We start from the raw sequence: 22,860 nt of genomic DNA, 5'->3' as shown, positions 1-22,860 counted from the left end.
TCCTTAGAGAAAACAACAGCTGATTCAAAGGGAACTGAATTAAATCACAAATCGAGCTCATTCAAAACATAACTTAGGCTTTAAATATGCCTGTGTATCCACACATTAATAAGTGGTTTAAACCATTCTTTAAGCATAAATAACACAGTGATACAACCATGTCTTCCCCGGGAATTAGCTAACTTTTGTCACGACTCCTACCGAAGGTGGCTCCCCTTCCTGTTCGGGTGGCGCTCGGCGGTCGTCGTCACCGGCCTACTAGCTGCCACTGATCCCTTTTTCCCCTTTCTGTTTATTGGTTTCACCTGTTTGTGTTTTAGGCTGATTACTCATGCTTTATTTACCAGCAGGCCCGCCTACTGGTTGTGCGGGATTGTTTGATGTACGTGTGTACACGTCTGTGTGTTACGGGTTTCCCATTTTTATGGGTTTTGCTGGACTGTTTAAGTTCCCCGTGTTTGGGGCATTTGTTTTGGTGTGCACCCTTTGGTTCGTGGGGTTGGCTTATGTATAGCACTAACCTGAACTCTCTGCTTCCTGCGCCTGACTTCTCACCCACTACACCCCGGTCGTTAAAACTTTGCCGTACTCACGTCACAGGATAAACCTTTCGCACATTTGACACCTTTGTGGGAGACGCACCAGGAACTAACAGCTCTTTCAATAACGTTAATTGTAAAACATTTATTTATCCATATAAATGGTGATCTCATTTCATTACATTAGTAGTCGCTAGTTCTAGCTTTAAAACAACATCCTTATATTAACATCCACGCTCCAAAACCAATTACCAACGTTCCGACTAAAATTTATTTTAAAAATCGAATTTATTTATATAACCCTTCTTACATCAGCTGATATCAAAGTGCTGTACAGAAACCCAGCCTAAAACCCCAAACAGCAAGCAATGCAGGTGTAGAAGCACTAAACATGCATATCTCTCTTTTACAGGTGAACAAATGAGGATATCTTTACAATTATTTAATGAGCGTCCTCATCAATGCAATCAATACACAACTTCAATAAACGTCTGGTTTTATGTCTGAATTTCTATGGCACGGAGACTCGGTTTGTGACACAACCTCCCAGACTGCTAAGAACCTCTGTGTGACCTTGGATGACCTTGACCATGTTGTGGCCATAGTTAGTCACTTTCCAAAATTATAGAAAAATAAGCCTATGTTACATTAGCAGAATGAGGAGTATCACACTCAACTCCAATCTGGAGATCAATGTTCTTTCTTACTAGCAAGGTAACACGTAGTCTGTTCTGTTGTAACCTATTACCTACTAAGGGACTGGCCAATCGCTTGAGGTCAAACAAGCAAAACAGCAAACTCAGTAGGATGGATGCTGACAAGCTGAACATAACTGGCACATATCCATAAAAAAAATTCACCATGAATGGGTTGGTACTCATGAAATAAACATCATAGGTCGATTAGCCTCATAAGTTATTAAAACCTCCTGAGACCATGTCTGCATCCCAAATGGCACCCTGTTCACTACTTTGACCAGGACTCATGCACTGGTGTGCACCATAAAGGGAATATGGTGTCATTTGGGACACAGACCATTATTACCAGGCAGATCAGAGGGAGCTGCCCCAAGCACACCCCCTTAGTTTAACCATCATAACAGCATAACCTATAGCATTCATTGGACCGAAGTCACCTGCTGACTAGCATCGGTAGAGAGTGCATCCATGACTGAGAAAGGGGGACTTGGGTTGCATGATTTCTCATTGGATGCTGTCTTGATTATATGTCACTCCCACTTGTCTTCTGGCTTCATCCATGACCTCGGCGAGAAGGTGTGAGTGTGACCAAGGCATTCCAGAGCTCTCCTTCAGCTCTGATGGAGACAATCAGCGTGTTTGAGCAAGGCAAAGTGCATAATCGCTAATCTTGATCACATAATGACCAGTTATTTGGGATGCAAGGTGATTTGTAAATTAGTAATTCTGACTGCAATGTAGTCGGTCTCAAACCTGCAGATTCCCATACCATTTCCCCTATCGGCTTGGGCTGTTTTTGGTGCAAACTCTATTTTCATTTTAGTAAGGTGTGTTGTAATATTCAATGGTTCACGTTGCTTTGTGTAAAGCATACCTTTAAGCAGACACTGCCTGACCTCCTCTGCTTCGTAGCGCAGCCCAGTACTGTGGATGAAGTTGAGGGGAAGGCTGGGCTCAGGGAGAGGGTATTGCGTCACCTCTCCATTCACCTCCAGGCTCGTAGGACACCACATGTGGTTGGGGACCTCAGATAGAAACAACACCTAATATGATATTTTCTCTGAAGCCATTGATATGCCATTAATGTCACACTTTGTTGATCTCAATAGGGAATTGAAGAGAGAGGCTTGTTTGATGATACTAATAAACGGTGGTGTGCTTAATCAAAAACAAATTTTGATAAACACTATGGTACTCTGAATAATAATCTCTCAAACTTATCAACTGAACCACACTGAGCAAAAAAATATAAACGCAACATGCAACAATTTCAAAGATTTTTTCTGAGTTACTGTTCATATAAGGAAATCAGTCAATTGAAATGAATTAATTAGGCCCTAGTCTATGGATTTCACATGACTGGGAATACATATACGTATGCATTTGATTGTCACAGATACCTAAAAAAAAAAGAAGGGGAGTGGATCAGAAAACCAATCAGTATCTAGTGTGACCACCATTTCCTTCACATGGAGTTGATAAGGCTGTTGATTGTGGCCTGTGAAATGTTGTCCCACTCCTCTTCAATGGCTGTGCGATGTTGCTGGATATTGGCGGGAACTGGAACACGCTGTCGTAAACGTTGAGCCAAAGCATCCCAAACATGCTCAATGGGTGACAAAAGTATGCAGGTCATGGAAGAACTGGGACATTTTCAGCTTCCAGGAATTGTGTACAGATCCTTGCGACATTGGGCCATGCATTATCATGCTGAAACATGAGGTGATGGTGGTGGATGAATGGGACGACAATGGGCCTCAGGATCTCGTCACGGAATCTCTGTGCATTAAAATGGCCATCGATAACATGCAATTGTGTTTGTTGTCTGTAGCTTATGCCTGCCCATACCATAACCCCACTGCCACCATGAGGCACTCTGTTCACAACGTTCACATCAGCAAACCTCTCGCCCACACAACGCTGTACACGCTGTCTGCCATCTGCCCAGTACAGTTGACACCCGGATTCATCCGTGAAGAGCACACTTGTCCAGTGTGCCAGTGGCCATTGAAGGTGATCAGTTGCCCACTGAAGTCGGTTATGACGCCGAACTGCAGTCAAGTCAAGACCCTGCTGAGGACGACGAGCATGCAGATGAGCTTCCCTGAGACGGTTTCTGACTGTTGGTGCAGAAAATCTTCAGTTGTGCAAACCCACAGTTTCATCAGCTGTCCGCGTTCAGTATACGTAGGTTATTGAAGTTGTTCAGGAGGCTATGGAAATGTTCATTAAAAATCATCTCAATGAATCATAAACTTGTTTAATTTATTCAGAATCTTCATCATTAGATCAATAACTATAGTGTGCACTTCTTCCCCTACCCTCCTCTGGCTGTGACTTGTTAGAATAATGTATTTCCTCTGTGTGTGTCTGCTAATTCCTACCTTGATGGTCCCCTTGGTCCCAGTGATAACAGCATCATTTGTCAGCATCATCGTGATGGAGCACGTGCACACAGCCATTCTGTTCCCAGAGAACTTTAAGACCAAAACTACTGTTCCATCCACTCCTGGAGGTGCAAATACAAAGCATTAGAAATAGCAAAACAATTTCTTTATTTCAGTTGGAGACTTGAAAAGGGAGACTGGTATGTAAGTTAAGCAAGTGGATCTCAAGTCAGAATACCACCAATTACCTGTGTCAATACAGTATCCCATGGCTTGGATGGACTCCGGTCTCTCCCCATTGAACACCATGAAGACAAACTGCAGGCAGTAGATCCCCAGGTCCAGTAGTGCCCCTCCACCCAGCTCTCTATGAGTCAGGCGAGGGATGTGTGTGAGGGGGGCTCCCAGGTCGGCCCTTACCATCTGGACCTCTCCCACCTCACCCTGGCCCAGCAGCCTGCCCACCTCTACAGACACAGGGAAGAAACGAGTCCAGATGGCCTGGGAGATATAACGGAGATACAGTGGAAAGAAAAAGTATGTGAAGCCTTTGGAATGACCTTGATTTCAGAATAAAATGGATCTGATCTCCATCTAAGTCACAACAATAGACAAACACAGTCTGCTTAAACTAATAACACACAAACAAGTATACGTTTTCATGTCTTTAGTGAACACACCGTGTAAACATTCACAGTGCAGGGTAGCGGTCGACCGACTATGATTTTTCAACGCCGATACCGATTATTGGAGGACCAAAAAAGCCGATACCGATTAATCGGACGATTTTTATGTATATATTTGTAATAATGACAATTACAACAATACTGATTGAACAATGAACACTTTTATTTTAACTTAATATAATACATAAATAAAATCAATTTAGTCTCAAATAAATAATGAAACATGTTCAATTTGGTTTAAATAATGCCAAAACACAGTGTTGGAGAAGAAAGTAAAAGTGCAATATGTGCCATGTAAAAAAGCTAACTTTTAAGTTCCTTGCTCAGAACATGAGAACATATGAAAGCTGGTGGTTCCTTTTAACATGAGTCTTCAATATTCCCAGGTAAGAAGTTTTAGGTTGTAGTTATTATAGGAATTATGATGCGTTGACTATTTCTCTCTATACCATTTGTATTTCATATACCTTTGACTATTGGATGTTCTTATTGGCACTTTAGTATTGCCAGCCTAATCTCAGGAGTTGATAGGCTTGAAGTCATTAACAGCGCTGTGATTCAAGCATTGCTAAGAGCTGCTGGCAAATGCATTAAAGTACTTTTTGAATGAATGCTTACGACCCTGCTGCTGCCTACCAGCGCTCAGTCAGACTGCTCTATCAAATATCAAATCATAGACTTAATTATAATATAATAAAAACATAGAAATACGAGCCTTTGGTCATTAATATGGTCAAATCTGGAAAATATAATTTTGAAAACAAAACATTTATTCTTTCAGTGAAATACGGAACCGTTACGTATTTTATCGAACGGGTGGCAACCCTAAGTCTAAATATTGCTGTTACATTGCACAACCTTCAATGTTATGTCATTATTATGTAAAATTCTGGCAAATTAATTACGGTCTTTTGTTAGGAAGAAATAGTCTTCACACAGTTTGCAACGAACCAGGCGGCGCAACTGCTGCATATACCCTGACTCTGCTTGCACTGAACGCAAGAGAAGTGACACAGTTTCCCTAGTTAATATTGCCTGCTAATGAATTTGCAGGTTTCCAAAAAATATACTTCTGTGTATTGATTTTAAGAAAGGCATTGATGTTTATGGTTAGGTACATTTGTGCAACGAATGTGCTTTTTTCGCGAATGCACTTTTGTTAAATCATCACCCATTTGTTGAAGTTCAAGTAGCCTGTAATTCAATGATAAATTAACAGGCACCACATTGATTTTTATGCAACGCAGGACAAGCTAGTTAACCTAGTAATATCATCAACCATGTGTAGTGATTATGTGAAGATTGATAGTTTTTTATAAGATAAGTTTAATGCTAGCTAGCAACTTACCTTGACTCCTTGCAGCAACAAGGTCCTTTTGATGCTGCACTCGCGTAACAGGTGGTCAGCCTGCTTCGCAGTCTCCTCGTGGATTGCAATGTAATAATCGGCGTCCAAAAAGGCAGATTACCGATTGTTATTGAAATCGGCCCTAATTAATTGGCCATGCCATGCCGATTAATCAGTCGACCTCTAGTGCAGGGTGGAAAAAGTATGTGAACCCTTGAATTGAATAACTGGTTGACTGTCCTTTGGCAGGAATAACCTCAACCAAACATTTTCTGTAGTTGCGGATCAGACGTGCACAACGGTCAGGAGGAATTTTGGACCATTCCTCTTTAGAAAACTGTTTCAGTTCAGCAATATTCTTGTGATGTCTGGTGTGAACTGCTCACGACGTCATGCCACAGCATCTCAATCGGGTTGAGGTCAGGACTCTGACTGGGTCACTCCAGAAGGCGTATTTGTTTTCTGTTGAAGCCATTCTGTTGTTGCTTTACTTCTGCGTTTTGGGTCATTGTCCTGTTGCATCACCAAACTCCTGTTGAGCTTCAATTGGCGGAGGGATAGCCTTACATTCTCCTGCAAAATATCTTGATAAACTTGGGACTTCATTTTTCCATCAATAATAGCAAGCTGTCCAGGCCCTGAGGCAGCCCCAAACCATGATGTTCCCTCCACTATACCTTACAGTTGGGATGAAGTTTTGATGTTGGTATGCTGTGCCTTTTTTTCTTCCACACATAGTGTTGTGTGTTCCTTCCAAACAACTCAACTTTAGTTTAATCTGTCCACAGAATATTTTGCCAGTAGGGCTGTGGAACATCCAGGTGCTTTTTTGCGATCTTCAGACATGCTGCATTGAAGAAGCAATTGCTTGGATGGTGTCCTCCCATGAACATCATTCTTGTTTAGTGTTTTACGTATCGTAGACTGGTCAACAGAGATGTAAGCATGTTCCAGAGATTTCTGTAAGTCTTTAGGTGACACTCTAGGATTCTTCTTAACCTCATTGAACATTCTGCGCTGTGCTCTTGAAGTGATCTTTAGGACGGCCATTCCTAGGGAGAGTAGCAACAGTGCTGAACTTTCTCCATTTATAGACAATTTGTCTTACCGTGGACTGATGAAGGCTTTTAGAGACACTTTTGTAACCCTTTCCAGCTTTATGCAAGTCAACAATTTTTAATCTTAGGTCTTCTGAGATCTTTTTTGTTCGAGGCATGGTTCACATCAGGCAATGGTTCTTGTGAATAGCAAACAACATTTTTGTGAGTGTTTTGTATAGGGCAGGGCATCTCTAACCAATATCTCCAATCTTGCCTCATTGATTGGACTCCAGGTTAGCTGACTCCTGACTCCAATTATCTTTTGGAGAAGTCATTAGCCTAGGGGTTCACATACTTTTTCCAACCTACACTGTGAATGCTTAAATGGTGTATTCAATATAGACAAGAAAAATACAATATTGAGTTTTATTCATTTAAGCAGACTGTGTTTGTCTATTGTTGTGACTTAGATGAAGATCAGATAAAATGTTATGACCAATTTATGCAGTAATCCATGTAATTCCAAAGGGTTCACATACTTTTTCTTGCCACTGTAAATATAAGAGGGATGTCTTACTACTGCAATACCGCTCTACGATACAGGCTATCTGGTGTGTATGAAGGGGGATATAGGAGGAATGCTTCACTACTGCCATACTGCTCTACGATAGAGGCTATCTGGTGTGTATGAAAGGGGATATAGGAGGAATGCTTCACTACTGCCATAGTGCTCTACGATAGAGGCTATCTGGTGTGTATGAAGGGGGATATAGGAGGAATGCTTTACTGCATTGTAGAATAATAGTGAAGACATCAAACTATGAAATAACACATACGAAATCATGTAGTAACCAAAAAAGTGTTAAACAATCAAAATATATTTATATTTGAGATTCTTCAAAGTAGCCACCTTTCGCCCTGATGACAGCTTTGCAAACTCTTAGCATTCTCTCAACCAGCTTCAGAAGGAATGCTTTTCCAACAGTCTTGCAGAAGTTCCCATATATGCTGAGCACTTGTTGGCTGCTTTTCCTTCACTCTGAGGTCTAACTCATCCCAAACCATCTCAATTGGGTTGATGTCGGGTGATTGTAGAGGCCAGGTCATCTGATGTGCACTCCATGACTCTCCTCCTTGGTCAAATAGCACTTACACAGCCTGGAGGTGTGTTGGGTCATTGTCCTGTTGAAAAACAAATGATAGTCCCACTAAGCTCAAACCAGATGGGATGGCATATCACTGCAGAAAGCTGTGGTAGCCATGCTGGTTAAGTGTGCCTTGAATTCTAAATAAATCACTGACAGTGTCACCAGCAAAGCACCATCACACCACCTCCTCCATGCTTCACGGTGGGAACCACACATATGTGTAGATCATCCGTTCAAGTACTCTGTGTCTCACAAAGACACAGCGGTTGGAACCAAAAATCGCAAATTTTGGACTCATCAGACCAAAGGACAGATTTCCACCGGTCTAATGTCCATTGCTTGTGTTTCTTGCCCCAAGAAAGTCTCATCTTCTTATTGGTGTCCTTTAGTAGTGATTGCTTTGCAGCAATTCGACCATGAAGGCCTGATTCACGCAGTCTCCTCTGAACAGTTGATGTTGGGATGTGTCTGTTAATTGAACTCTGTGAAGCATTTATTTGGGCTGCAATCTGAGGTGCAGTTAATTGCCGATGTCTGAGGCTGGTAACTCTAATGAACTTATCCTCTGCAGCAGAGGTAACTCTGGGTCTTCCTCTCCTGTGGCGGTCCTCATGAGAGCCAGTTTCATCATAGCGCTTGATGATTTTTGCGACTGCACTTGAAGAAACTTTCAAAGTTCTTGAAATTTTCCATATTGACTGACCTTCATGTCTTAAAGTAATGATGGACTGTTGTTTCTCTTTGCTTATTTAAGCTGTTCTCTGCCATAATATGGACTTGGTCTTTTACCAAATAGGGCTATATTCTGTATACCAAAGAAATTCCACAAATGTACTTTTAACAAGACACACCTGTTCATTGAAATCCATTCCAGGTGACTATCTCGTGAAACTGGTTGAGAGAATGCCAAGACTATGCAAAGCTGTCATCAAGGCAAAGGGTGGCTACTTTCAAGAATCTCAAATATATTTTCATTTGTTTAACACTTTTTTGGTTACTACATGAGTCCATATGTGTTATTTCATAGTGTTGATGTCTTCACTATTATTCTACAATGTAGAAAATAGTACAAATAAAGAAAAACCCTTGAATGAGTAGGTGTGTCCAAACTTTTGACTGGTACTGAACGTCAGCCTAACATATATTATTCAGGACAAACCATACCGCAGTATAAATATGTCAGTGTTGATGTACTGTATGTGGAAGTATACGATCAGAAGGAGCTTTAGAGTAAACTTGTATGAACATGTTTCAAGTGTCAGGTGTCCCCCTGTACAGTACCTCCATCAGAAAGACATCATTCTCCTTGGCTGTGTTGGTGAGCTCCAGTACCTCTCTTAGATTCATGGCCAGGGGTTTCTCTATGAGCACGTTCTTATGGGAGGTCAAGAAGAGCTTACCTGTGCTCAGGTGGTGAGAGTGGATGGTTCCCACATACACCACATCTGCAAAGAAAGATAGGGGTACGAGCATGGGTTTACAGCTCCAGTCAATTTAAAGCAACAAGCCTATACCACATAGGTTATCAGGTTTTATCCCAAGGTTACAGATGATTTGTGGCCTGAAATGGTCAAACACCTTGGCTATACAGTATCTCTTGTCAAAAGCATGAGTCAAGGTAACATTTTTTAACCAGATCTGTACCAGGGTAAGGGAGTTCATGATAGAACCCACCTATGTCTGAGTCTTTTGCTAGCTCCTCATAGCTCCCATAGACTCTTGGGATGTTGTGCTTTTTGGCAAACTCTTGTGCATGCTGGAGATTCCGAGCAGCAACAGCCACAATCTGAAAAAGATAACCATTTTCATTGTTTCAATTACAGGTCAATTGAATATAATTTATTTTGTAAAAAATATATACAACAAGATGTATTCCTAGGGGATAACACTTAAAACGCTTATTTCTAAAGTGGTCATAGATGGTAATAGTATTTAGAGTGATAATAGCGTTTTAAATAACCTTTAATTTCTTACTTGAATCCCATCAACATTTATGTTAGCTTTTTCTCAACCACATTCCTCAATTTGGCAGGGTCAGGCAGTTGAAATTACACATTGTGCCTTACTTAACATAAATTCATATTTGATTGGCCCAGTATTAGGAGAATTACGGTAAAGATTTACACAACATGAAATCAATGGACAATTACGCAACCACAGAACATGGAAACATGAAAATATTTACAAAAAATATGTTTTCTTCTCACTGATGTCACTAACGAGTAAAACATTCATTAAATTATTCTGCAATAATACCAAATGTCTTCTCAAAAATACACTTCACCCTTGCTTATAAGCGAGTAGCCTAATCGCGCAAGAGTTTTAGGATTCCTCCTCATTCCCAATCACAAATAACGTTTACCTGGTGGTCGTCGTGAGGTAGGGTCCTCAGAGCAACTGTAAAGTCGTGGCTGATTTTCCCTGCACTGCAGATTCCCCACCGTGTTGCCATGATTACTCCTGAACTAGCACGTCTCTCTATCTACCCCAGATAGATTTAGCAGACTTTTTTGATAAGGATATATTTCCCACCAGTAGGGAGAGACAGAATACCAGTAGCCGATCTCAGCTGGTTGCTTGACTGGAATTCCACTAAGTGGCGCCAGAGGCTTAACTCTGAAACCCAGAAAACCCCCGAGGGCCCCATAAGTCTATTTATTAGCGTCACTGATGTGATACTATTATGCAGGTATTTAGTTCCAAATGTATTTTAGAGACCACCAAACTCAAACTCTATACACAAGATGAATCAAATTATTGCAATGGTGTTCATAGATTATATTTCTATATTGAGAGCTCTGATTTCTTATCCACTGTCGATCACATGTAGCCTACATGTGTCGACACAATGTGATGCTTTGTCAGTTCTGTCTGCCCTTAGCCCTGCTCACAGAGGGCTGGTTGTCTTCTCAACAGAAGGATAGGCCACACCATCATTTCCCAGCCTATAGAAGACTACAAGACAATGGGAACTTGGTCCAGGACAGCCCATAATTGTGGGCTATTTATATCTGTGCATTATCTGTCAAGGGCTGCTCCCAGGGTACTGCTGATGGCAGTCTCCCCAAGCCGCAGAATTTAACCAGGGACAACTCTCCAGATGTGATGGAAAACATTTGGGTAGCTGCCTGGTCTAGTCCACCCACCCCTTGCTATCAGTGTACCAGGTGAGCTGCTCACCTTTTACACTAGTGATACATGTAATCTCAGTTTGATCTAATGGATGAAGTGGTGGAGTTTACAGTGAGTGTCCTGTTCACTTTAAGTACTATAGCCTATTGTGGATGGACATATGTGAAAATACACGCATAACAGGAGTTTAGAATAAGCTCGAAAGTTCTGAAAGAGTGTATTACTTGAGTTTGATGGATATAAGATAGTTAACATGTTGTTTGTTTGTGTATCCCCCCTCCAACGGTCCAATGACTGGTAATGCTGACTGGGAAACATCTGTCTTGAGAGATCATAAACTGAACTGATGCGCATATGCATTCAAAACCAACAAAATCACAAAGTAGTCAATTTATTGCTTTTTTAATTTGAAAAGCATTACTTGTAAATTTGTTACATTGAGGACTGAAACACTTCCACGTTCTCCATCTCGTAGCGCAGGTTACATTAGGCACACAACAAGAATGCATACATCATTGAGTTTATTTTCGTATTTTACTTCAAATACAAACACAGAGAGGCGGTTATAGCAAACTGCATTGAAATCTCAAACTGTACAGAACTGAGAAGCACAAACATGCATTGACTCAGTTCAACATCTTCCCCCGTGGAAGGAAAAAACAACAATCATTCCTCAAGTCCACCTGTGGAATTACAAAAACATGTAAAAAAGTTATTTATTTTAAGGTACACCAGTAATCTATAGGTATGTGATCTAGAGCAGTTTGGCTGAGCTTCCACCTCCACATTGCCACCACCAGAGAACCCATTGATTTAACCTTGAAGTCAACAGTACAAACCCCCCCACTAAAACATCCCGATAAAGAATATCATTAAATATACCTCCAAATAGAGCAATCACTTAAGTGACATTGGCATGTGTGTGTGTAAAGTATATCACATTCATACACAGGCAGAGCAGACAGTGAAGCTGTGATTGCTAGATTTCTGAAAAAACTTCCCAAGAATATACTACATGGCCATACGCACAATCCCAAGAAAAACACTGCATTTATTATTAGCCAGAGTGGGGCTACAAAATATATATATAACAGCCCACATTGCAATGGCAAATACATATAGATATTTCTGCAGCACAGGAATAAGAGAACTAGCATGAGGATACTATAATTTATCCGTACATACTCCATCCATGCTGGGTCTGTTTGAGCATTTACAGTTGATGTGTATGATACAGTCAGTGAGTGAGTGTTTATCTCTACAGCATACGTTTGAGAAATGTCAGTCACAGAATGTAGGACTCAATCTTGTGTCCTATCTGTTGCCATGCTGCATCCTCTTACTATTTTATTACTCTCATGCCAAAGGGTGGAAGGATGCTTGAGATGGTGTAGCCTAGCCTAGGCAGCGTTGTAGGCAAAGAGTTCCATTTCCCTTCAATTTCAAACAAGAGGACCATTGAAAACAAGCAGCCTTCTGGCTCTAAAAAGACTGATCAGCATTGAATCTGGGATAGTTGTCAAGGTAGACTTGGGAACCCCGGGGTCCATCTCAATTCCTGTGGTAAAGTTTAGAGATGTAAAGTACTTTGAGGACAACTGGAGAGTGAGAAAAGTGTGCAGTGTTTTCAAATAAAGTCTTGGTCCATTGAGGCCCCCTTTCAACTTTTTTGGGGCATTTACTTATAAACTGAGTAGGGACCATTCAACTTTTTGTTTTATTGTTAGCATCCAAAGCCTGACTAGATGACTACACATGGATACCTGCAGCACGCCATGGCACCTCAGAGTAGGGGCCGGCTGAATGGCACACGGGAGTTATTATGGATACTAAGTGGTTGACAATCGATCACTTGGCAAATTACATTTGACAAGTGTGATTCTTGTACTTGACCACCCACTGTAGTCAGTTGTGTAGGTGTCAGCAAAGGAAAACAAAAACAACCCAGACAATATTTTGACTATTAATCACTATCTTTTCAAATTTTAACTCACCCAGGTGAACATTACAAGTGCAGTCATAGTTTAACTTTCAGAGAAAACTTTAGAGCAATCCTGAAAGCTCTCTGGTCATCGTTGGTCTATTGAGTTGCCATTTCAGAGCTCAAACAGATAAACCGATGAGGACCCAAATCTAGTGCAGGGCTGTGTCTTGTCAGCACTTTCTTTCTTTGCCCTTTACAGATCTCTGAATATGGGTACGGCTTGATACCACACCACACAGCCTGCATATTAGCTTTCCCAAGCTCAACAATCAGTATCATCTGACTGGAGATATCTTGTGCTCCATTGACAAGAGGAAAGCACTTCTTTCTTTCACCCACATCTTTTAAAACTAGTAAAACAAAGTATTTTCCCCCATCTTTCTCTCTTATAACCCTATCGCCATGCAATCCTATGGGTCTTTCACTCTCTACCAAAAGTGTCAGCGCAGTTAAATATTACAGTGATGCAAGGATTCTGAATATAGGAAATAACAACAAATACCAAAAAGCAGAGTAATTGCACAGTCATTGGGGGCGGGGGCTGGAGTTTAGGCCTGATTGTGAACTGTCATGACAACTAAGTATTATAGGAGGCTATGTCATCTCTATGGTGATGGCACAGACACCTCCAGTAGGCGGTTGTTCTTGCGTTTGCAGGCAGCACTGTTTCCGTTCTTAGGCCCCCCCTGGATGAACTTCACACACACCTTGTCCTGCTTGAACTGCACCAGGAACCTGCCAGAGAGACAAAGAGGAAGTAGGATAAGAAACCATCTGACATCACATCATGGGATTTAATTACCCTGATCTCAGATCTGTTTTTGTAAACGTAACAATGAGTAGAGTTGGCAATACATTACAAACACATCTGGGACCAGGCCAGGATTTGACTAAGAGAAACAACAGCAGCATTGCAACATAAAGTCAATATGGCGACGTGTCTCCGGTTCTTACTCGTCTGAGATGTCAATGTTGATCTGGTCCCTGTCTGCAGCAGTGGTCCCTATGTGGTGGAGCTTGGTGATGATCTCTATAAGATGCTCACTGCTCAGCAGGAAGTCACCTTTGGAAGCTGAAGCAGAGCCCTATGGGTAAAAAACACAGAGGGGTGTTAGTCATTTCAATCTCAATATGCCTACCCAATCTTTCTATGGTTAGCCCTTAACGTTACACTAAAAGTTATGAATCAGGACATTACTAATATAATTAGATACACAGCGGGGCTAAACTGGTTGCAATTCCATCATTAGAACCAGTTTGCAACCAGTGGATTTATGCAGCAAGCAAAGCAGGTTCATTTCGACCAGCTTTGGCCACTGCGTTTTCGATAGCTGGATGATGTCCATATGTAAGTTCATCACAGTGGAGCTGGAGTGAGGCTCCCTCCCTCCATCACCTCTTTGAGCTTGAGGGCGAAGAAGCCGTCACTCTGGGTGCTGACCGACACGCTGGCGAGGTCTGGCAGCGGCACGCTGGCCTTCACCTGGCCCGTCTTCTGGTCAGCCAGGACAAAGTTGCTTTTGGTCAGCAGGAAGAGCCTCGGCGACCCCTGTAACAAGGACAGACTAGGTTTAATACGCCAAGAATTTGGTAACACTATTTTCGGTAGAGAAATAGAAAGTACATGGCAAAATGTTAATTATAAAAGCAATAACCTATACATGTATAAACTCATTAATAGCAAAAACAGAGCATTTATATGGTGATAGTGGTATAAAAACATAGGTAGGCTGAATCTGTCAAATATAAAACATTAGTTTTCCTTTGACTACTGTACAGCATAGTTACAGATATCCTCTAATAATAAAGCTATGACTCTGAAGAGTTTGGTCCATATGAACTGTGTTCAGGCCTGTTAGACTGTTGACTCCCTCAGGCTTCAGTACAGTTACATGAACAGATTTTGCTGAGGTAAGGTACTTTGAGAAAGGTACTTGCCTTGCCGTTGGCCCTGTTGATCTTGTTCACCAAGTCAGCCAGTAGCACCTCCTCCACAGCACTGTTCAGCTTCTGGTACTTGGGGTTCTTCTGGATCTCCAGATAGTCTCCTTTGAAAGGCTGGCTGACACTAAACAATAATAATGCATTTTATATAGCGCTTTTAACGGATACAAGGATGCAACAGAGAGGAACTCACAGCAATGCATTGATTATACTCAGGAAAAAGGACCTAAAATGGCTGCTAGTAAAATTTGCTTGCAACATTAGCTTCACGTCAAACATTATGTAATGTGTGAATCACGAAGGGAAATATGTTATACCTGCTGGGGTACAGAGCCTTCTTGTCCTTGAAGATCTCACTGGCCTCAAGTTTCTCCTCATACACAGCCTTCTTCTCCTCTGTGAACTGGCCCCGGTATTTCTTGCACTGATAATTCAAAAGATACATCAATCCCTGGGAAGTTTGTTGTATTGATGTCCCTCAAACTATAAACTATAAAGCCAGTGGGCAAAGCTGGTTCCAGTTTACAACAAGGTTGTAATCTGTTAATAATGACATCCTAGCAACCAGATGTGCCTGCTGGGTAGTGGCATATACAACTACTTGACCCTTTAACCTGTAAGATCAGTGATGACCCCTTGAAAGAACAGCCAAAGATAATAACAAACTAACCCTCCAGAGGTGGAAGATCCTCCTGAGCTGAGTGTGAGCTCCCTCCAGGAAGCCATAAGGCTTTGCCGGCCAGGTGTTGTCCATAGGGGACATTGTAGTGGTCTTCAGACCAAGGAAGTACTTCTGCATCTGGAGGGAGAGGGAGACAGGCATATATTCAATACCTCCCTTTCAGACTTGGATTACTGTTGACATTCAGGAACATACAACTCTGGTTTCCTGGACAAAGTTTAAGCCTAATCCGAGAAGCATGTTCAATGGAGATTCTCCATTTAATGTGATTTTTACTCCAGGACTAAGCTTAATCTGTGTCCGGGAAACCATCCCATAGTGATTCAAATGGACACTACCCATCAGTGCTTAAAGGGATACACGACTAATTCATTCTAGCCTTGTCCCAGATCTGATTGTGTGGACTTGCCAACTCGGCAAGACCGCATAAATAGATCTGGCACCAGGCTACATTCACGCTTCTACTTACGATTCTCTGGATGGTGAAGTCGTAGATCTTCTTGCCAGCGTTGGCCCTAAAGAACTTCCTGTACTCCCGGCGGACCTGTAACCAAGGAGACAACTGGCCGTCAATCATCCATCCCCATAGTGATCTGATTTGAGGCATGGGGCCAATAGAGAAAAGATTACAGTGGTGATGACTATAGCAACAGGCAGACGTGGTTAGTTACAATGAATCCAGGCAACATCATACAAACAAAGGGAGGGAAAATCTGTTGAGCACTCAACTCAAATCAGAATGGGATTTTCTCCTAAATGTTTTTTTCTGAAAATGAGATGTTACATAGTTAATTGATAATGAGGTGGTCAATTTAAATCACACTGATTGGAGTCGACAGGTTAACAGGTTCTGAGAGCTGCTCTGATGTGCAAAGGTGACGTGCACATTGTGCAGTCGATTAATGTGATGAGAGAATTGGGGCCACTCAGACTACAGTAATACATGAGAAAAGGACTGGAGAATGGAGTAGATATAGCATCAGACAACAAGACCTATAGAGGGTTAGACATGTTGAGGGTTACACAGCTTATCATGCACATGATGCAGACAGGACATACAACAATTGCTAGAGAGAGACAGACAGACATCCATCCATGTCAGTCAGGGTCAGTAGTGCCTTTGACCTCTCTGTTAAGAGGCTGCAGTCTTCAGGAACGAGCAAAGAACAAAAAAAAGAAACAAAAAAAAGAGCATCTGTGAAATAATTATAACCAGCCATAGCCAGCTTATCTAAAGCCCTGCTGGACTCATGGAGAGAGCGGGATAGACGTACATTACACCTCATTGTACATCTTAATAACGTAATGTGTGTCACTGCAGGGATACAGGACGGGAGGGAAGGAGGGCATATCCTTTGGTACTTGACTGTCCAGATAGCAAAACAGTCACTCTGGAGTTCACATGCATGAACTGTGTCATCACTGTGTGGTTGGTCCCGAGGTATGATAGGCTGAGGCTGACTGCATGCTGGTTCTGTGAAATGTGCCTACCCCTCCAACACCAAAGACCGGGGAGTGGCTGAGAGGGTAAGGGGTGGTTGGTTAGGGTAGAAGGGTGGCTGGAGGGTAGAGAAGGCTGGGCAGTGGGCAGGTATACCTGGAGTCCCAGCCAGTAGGCCCAAATGATGGCGACGGCGTGCTTACGCCTGGCCTCCTCCTTCAGGCGCCTCAGCTCCCTGCGTGCCTTTTGGGAAGAAGGGAGGAAAGAGAGGGAAGAAGGGAGGAAAGAGAGGGAAGGAACGGATGATTGAAAGGAGGGAATAATAGACTGATATGGAGGAAGACACTGCCCTGTGTGAGGACACACGTCACACAAGAGCCCTGTCTAGTTACCAAGATCCTGAAGACAATTTAACCCACCATGGGAAGAATGCAATTATCATGAAATAGACATTATAATAATGCTGTAGTTTGATTATGTACTGTACATCAACTAGAGTCTTTTTGATTGAAACAGACATGGCTCTGTTGGCCAAGAACAAAGTACAAAGCTCAAGGTAACAAGTCCGTCAGGTCTCTCCAACGTTCCATACACTGCACTGCACACTGAAAAAAAAAAGAAATCACTGCAAGCCTCAAGGAATCAGCAAGCAAGGAGGCGTAGCATGCAATTTATGATGAGAACAGCATGCAGAAAGAAAGAAAGAAAGAGAGCAGACATCCTGCAGATAGAGGTTGCAAAAGGTGAGGCATGGGCCTCGGGGAGGAACCGAAACACACCCAAACATCCTGACCTTTGGTAACAAGGGAGAAGAACTCAAAGCCAGGATAGTGGAGTATGAGTGTGTGGGTGGTTTGGGGTAGGGCAGGCAAAGAGTTTATCCAAGGTTCCAGACACTGTGTGTGATGCCAGTCTAGTGCGTGTCAACATCCCCCCGCCTTCCTCACCCCACTCCCGGTGTCAGTCTGGATCAGCTATAATCCATCAGACTGCGCAGCAAAGAGGCTTAAGTGACTGTATCTTTACCCTTACCCCAACCCTCCCCTCCCCCACCCGTAGCCCTTGCGCCCAGGCCTGTCCATTATCTACCAGAGCCAAGGGCCACCAGAACTCCAGTCATCTATCTCTAGATCTCTTCCATTAACCCATTAAAGACTAAACAGCAGCTAGCTGAGAGAGCCGGCATGGGTGTTTAGGGGTCTTGCTCCAGTCCAGTAGGCTAAGTGACCCCCCTCGCAATTCTGTTTTAACATGCAATGGGACATTGGATGAGGGGTTCGTATGGCACCTTGTCATGCAATATAAATGGGATGGGTGGTGGTAATGGGGAGGATAGCTAGAGAGACATTCGCAGTCTCTCCAGACTATTGTTTAGCTAATGCAGGGGTCTGGCATCTGTCTGGTTGGATCTGATGGAGAAATGGCAGGCGGACGGCGGGATATGGATGGATATTGTTAACAGGCTGCTTCCCAAATACCTTGGTCCCCTGCCAGCCGGCCCAAATGACAGACCCGGCGTGCTTTTCTCGCGCCGCCTCCTTTAGATGCCGCAGTTCTCTCCGAGCCTGGGGAAGTGGTGGGGTTGGATTTATTGTGTTTTGGGAGGAATATACCCATTGGGATAGGTGTTGGTATAAATAAGAAGCAGACGGACAGAAATATGTAGCCTACCCGCCAATGAAGTAGCATAAAGATTAAAAGATTAAGACAATGGAGGAAACATTAGCTACCATTTGGAACTTAAGACTGAGTGATCACTAATAATCAGAATAACTTGAGAGTGCTCTTCGACCATTGATGGCCTGATAAATCCTACCCCTGCAAACCTATCTAAACCAGATGAATTTGCAGCATATTTCAGAGATAAGACAAACATTAGGCTGGGTATCAGTCAAGACCTGATGAGAAGTTTGATGATATGTTTCCTAGCCTACCACACAAAGGCACTACGGATTTATTTTCCCTGCTTGACACAGACAGACATGCTCATGAAAATGATATCACAACTTAAGGCCTAATACCTGCCTTCTGGATCCTATCCCACCACCTTCTTCAAATCCACATTTAATTGCATATCTGAAGAAGTACAAGCTATTGTTAATCACTCCCTGTCCATTGGCACTTTCCCCACTGCACTAAAAACTGCTACGGTAAAACCCCTTCTGAAGAAAAATAGTCCAGATTCTTCAGCTCTCAGCAATTTTCAGCCAATCTCCAACCTCCCATTCTTAAGCAAAATTATGGAGATATTGGTTTTCAAACAGATATTTTTTTTCTTCAAATGCCAAATACATTATTGAAAAATTGCAATCTGTTTTTTGTGCCCACCACAGCACAGAGACTGCCTTAGTTAAAGTGGTAAATGCGCCACCACAGATGTCAAACAGCTCTCCTTGTGCTCTTGGATTTAAGTGCTGCATTCAACCCTGTTGAAAATTATGTCCTTCTGGACAGGTGGGTTGGCTTCTCCAGTCAAGTTCTAAATTGGTTTAGGACCTATTTAACCGGTCAAGAGTTTGTCACTTTTGGTGAACATAATTCAGAGAAAATACATATCACATGGCATTTTACAAGGTTCAATTTTGGGTCTGGTACTGTTCAGTTTATATACGTCAACCCTTGGCCGCGTTATCAGAAAGCACAGCATTGACATTCCCTGCTACACAGACAATACACAACTTTACATTTCTGTGTCACCAGAGGATTTTAGCACCACAGATACATTATTAGACTGTATTAGTGATTTAAATACTTGGATGGCTCACAACTTCCTCCAGCTAAATCAAGACAAGACTGAGGTACTTATTGTTGACGCTAAAGCACAGAGAGAATTCTGGCCACACATTTTAATTCACGGTCAATAAAGATAAAACAGGTAAAAAAACCTAGGTGATATTTTAGATTCTGAACACAATTTTGAATCACACATTAGCAATGTGACCAAAATAGCTTTTTACCACCTGAGGAACATTGCCAAGATGCAGCCGTTTCTCTCTCAGGCTGATACAGAGAGACTCATGCATGCTTTTATTACAAGCAGGCTTGACTACTGTAATGCTCTCCAAGAAAGGCATTGGTCAACTGCAAAACATACAGAATGCAGCAGCACGGGTACTGACCAAGACCAAACGGAGAGCACACATTACACCGGTTTTAAGGTCTCTGCACTGGCTGCCTGTGCGTTTTGAATTAATTTTAAGATTCTTCTATTGTTTAAAAAAAATCAATACACAATTGTGCACCCCAATACATGTCAGACATGCTTTTAAGTTATGTAACCCTCAGGACGTCTGGCACTGGCCTTTTAACTAACCCAAAGCCTAGGACCAAGAGGCATGGCGGCAGCCTTTAGTTATTATGCCCCTAGCCTCTGGAACAGCCTGCCAGAGATCCTGAGGGGGGACAAAACTGGAAAATGTAAAAGAGATCTTAAAACACACTTTTTAGCTTTGCTTTTCCTTAGGGTGCTTTTTAGTCGTTCAATTTTTGATATTATTTAGTTTTTTATCCTCTTATGTTTGTTGTGTAGTAAATATTTGTTTTTATTTTCATTGTTTTTATTAGTTTTCCTGTGACGCGTTGCATTCCATGTCTGAAATGTGCTGTATAAATAAAGTTTGATTTGATGAACTAGCAACATTAGTACAAAAGTCCAGGTTTTCCTGAAGTACACCGAAATTAATTGTATCCGATATACACTGCTCAAAAAAATAAAGGGAACACTTAAACAACACAATGTAACTCCAAGTCAATCACACTTCTGTGAAATCAAACTGTCCACTTAGGAAGTAACACTGATTGACAATAAATTTCACATGCTGTTGTGCAAATGGAATAGACAACAGGTGGAAATTATAGGCAATTAGCAAGACACCCCCAATAAAGGAGTGGTTCTGCAGGTGGTGACCACAGACCACTTCTCAGTTCCTATGCTTCCTGGCTGATGTTTTGGTCACTTTTGAATGCTGGCGGTGCTTTCACTCTAGTGGTAACATGAGACGGAGTCTACAACCCACACAAGTGGCTCAGGTAGTGCAGCTTATCCAGAATGGCACATCAATGCGAGCTGTGGCAAGAAGGTTTGCTGTGTCTGTCAGTGTAGTGTCCAGAGCATGGAGGCGCTACCAGGAGACAGGCCAGTACATCAGGAGACGTGGAGGAGGCCGTAGGAGGGCAACAACCTAGCAGCAGGACCGCTACCTCCGCCTTTGTGCAAGGAGGACCAGGAGGAGCACTGCCAGAGCCCTGCAAAATGACCTCCAGCAGGCCACAAATGTGCATGTGCCTGCTCAAACGGTCAGAAACAGACTCCATGAGGGTGGTATGAGTGCCCGACGTCCACAGGTGGGGGTTGTGCTTACAGCCCAACACCGTGCAGGACGTTTGGCATTTGCCAGAGAACACCAAGATTGGCAAATTCGCCACTGGCGCCCTGTGCTCTTCACAGATGAAAGCAGGTTCACACTGAGCACATGTGACAAACGTGACAGTCTGGAGACGCTGTGGAGAACGTTCTGCTGCCTGCAACATCCTCCAGCATGACCGGTTTGGCAGTGGGTCAGTCATGGTGTGGGGTGGCAGTTCTTTGGGGGGCCGCACAGCCCTCCATGGGCTCGCCAGAGGTAGCCTGACTGCCATTAGGTACTGAGATGAGATCCTCAGACCCCTTGTGAGACCATATGCTGGTGCGGTTGGCCCTGGGTTCCTCCTAATGCAAGACAATGCTAGACCTCATGTGGCTGGAGTGTGTCAGCAGTTCCTGCAAGAGGAAGGCATTGATGCTATGGACTGGCCCGCCCGTTCCCCAGACCTGAATCCAATTGAGCACATCTGGGACATCATGTCTCGCTCCATCCACCAACGCCACGTTGCACCACAGACTGTCCAGGAGTTGGCGGATGCTTTAGTCCAGGTCTGGGAGGAGATCCCTCAGGAGACCATCCGCCACCTCATCAGGAGCATGCCCAGGCGTTGTAGGGAGGTCATACAGGCACGTGGAGGCCACACACACTACTGAGCCTCACTTTGACTTGTTTTAAGGACATTACATCAAAGTTGGATCAGCCTGTAGTGTGGTTTTCCACTTTAATTTTGAGTGTGACTCCAAATCCAGACCTCCATGGGTTGATAAATTTGATTTCCATTGATCATTTTTGTGTGATTTTGTTGTCAGCACATTCAACTATGTAAAGAAAAAAGTATTTAATAAGAATAGTTCATTCATTCAGATCTAGGATGTGTTATTTTAGTGTTCCCTTTATTTTTTTGAGCAGTGTAGTATCTGATTGATTATATTCATTAAACTTTGTGACTACTTGGCATGGTCTGTTTTAGTACAACAGCTCACATAACTCACTGACACCACTCCAATTCAGTGCCAGTATAGTGGGCTTTGCCCAGACTAAGAAACTAGACTAGATCCACCAATCAGATGGGACGATTAGTCGATAAATGAAGCCACACGCGACTGCTTTGGTCATGCAACATGTGGCAATACATGGTCTTTGACGATTATCTGGTGAGTATGGCTGTAAAGCCTTTAGATAAGATCATGCAGTTACAAAATAGTTGTAAAGGTTGTTTTTCAATGGATAGCAGGACTGAGTTGATCTGCATCCCTTGTTTTATGGACATTTAACAACATGACATGTTGTGCATGGACTGTTTTAAAGGATTATATGTTGCCTCTAAAACATATAGCACTTTAAAAGTCCATAAAGTGGTAATGGTGGTATGTGCTATGACCATTAGGCTATATGATCTGAGGATCCCTAGCAGGATTGGGGCCAATTCCATTTAAATTCAAATCAATTCAGTAAATAAACCAAATT

At 42.6% G+C, this 22,860-nt stretch overlaps 2 protein-coding genes across 7 annotated transcripts in view; both read right to left on the bottom strand.

Annotated features, from left to right (window-relative positions):
* Positions 1-694: 694 nt before the first annotated feature.
* LOC120057905 (trans-1,2-dihydrobenzene-1,2-diol dehydrogenase-like) lies at positions 695-10,345 on the bottom strand. Its single transcript, XM_039006381.1, has 7 exons — positions 10,209-10,345; positions 9,521-9,632; positions 9,128-9,291; positions 3,873-4,125; positions 3,622-3,746; positions 2,112-2,262; positions 695-1,854 (listed from the first exon to the last, which is right to left on the bottom strand). Exons 1-7 carry the CDS (start codon positions 10,296-10,298, stop codon positions 1,742-1,744), a joined length of 1,008 nt encoding a protein of 335 aa, XP_038862309.1. The 5' UTR covers positions 10,299-10,345; the 3' UTR covers positions 695-1,741.
* Positions 10,346-11,364: 1,019 nt separating this feature from the next.
* The window catches only part of LOC120058316 (unconventional myosin-Ib-like), a 142,951-nt gene continuing 131,455 nt past the window's right edge, over positions 11,365-22,860 (bottom strand). For 4 of the 6 annotated variants that reach the window (XM_039006887.1, XM_039006889.1, XM_039006888.1 and 1 more), the window contains 8 exons: positions 17,186-17,272; positions 16,058-16,132; positions 15,577-15,705; positions 15,224-15,330; positions 14,901-15,030; positions 14,359-14,511; positions 13,917-14,047; positions 11,365-13,697 (listed from right to left, as the gene is read on the bottom strand). In XM_039006887.1, coding sequence (XP_038862815.1) covers positions 13,568-13,697; positions 13,917-14,047; positions 14,359-14,511; positions 14,901-15,030; positions 15,224-15,330; positions 15,577-15,705; positions 16,058-16,132; positions 17,186-17,272 — 942 coding nt within the window. In that variant the 3' untranslated portion in view covers positions 11,365-13,567. The remainder of the gene's footprint in view (positions 13,698-13,916; positions 14,048-14,358; positions 14,512-14,900; positions 15,031-15,223; positions 15,331-15,576; positions 15,706-16,057; positions 16,133-17,185; positions 17,273-22,860) is intronic. The other 2 variants (XM_039006890.1, XM_039006891.1) reach the window with 1 other exon arrangement.

This window comes from Salvelinus namaycush, chromosome 13 (assembly GCF_016432855.1).
Source record: "Salvelinus namaycush isolate Seneca chromosome 13, SaNama_1.0, whole genome shotgun sequence".
NCBI lineage: Eukaryota > Metazoa > Chordata > Actinopteri > Salmoniformes > Salmonidae > Salvelinus > Salvelinus namaycush.
Note: the sequence above shows the minus strand (reverse complement) of the source record. Positions and strands in the feature narration are given on the sequence as shown.

What these genes read in the sequence shown, in the direction of transcription:
- LOC120057905 (XM_039006381.1), bottom strand. Translation starts at nt 10,298, where the DNA reads ATGGCAACACGGTGGGGAATCTGCAGTGCAGGGAAAATCAGCCACGAC. An exon ending in AGCAAAAGACTCAGACATAG is followed by an intron (nt 9,292 to 9,520) that starts GTGGGTTCTATC and finishes CTTTCTTTGCAG; the next exon opens with ATGTGGTGTATGTGGGAACC. An exon ending in CAGGCAGTGTCTGCTTAAAG is followed by an intron (nt 1,855 to 2,111) that starts GTATGCTTTACA and finishes TGTCTCCATCAG; the next exon opens with AGCTGAAGGAGAGCTCTGGA.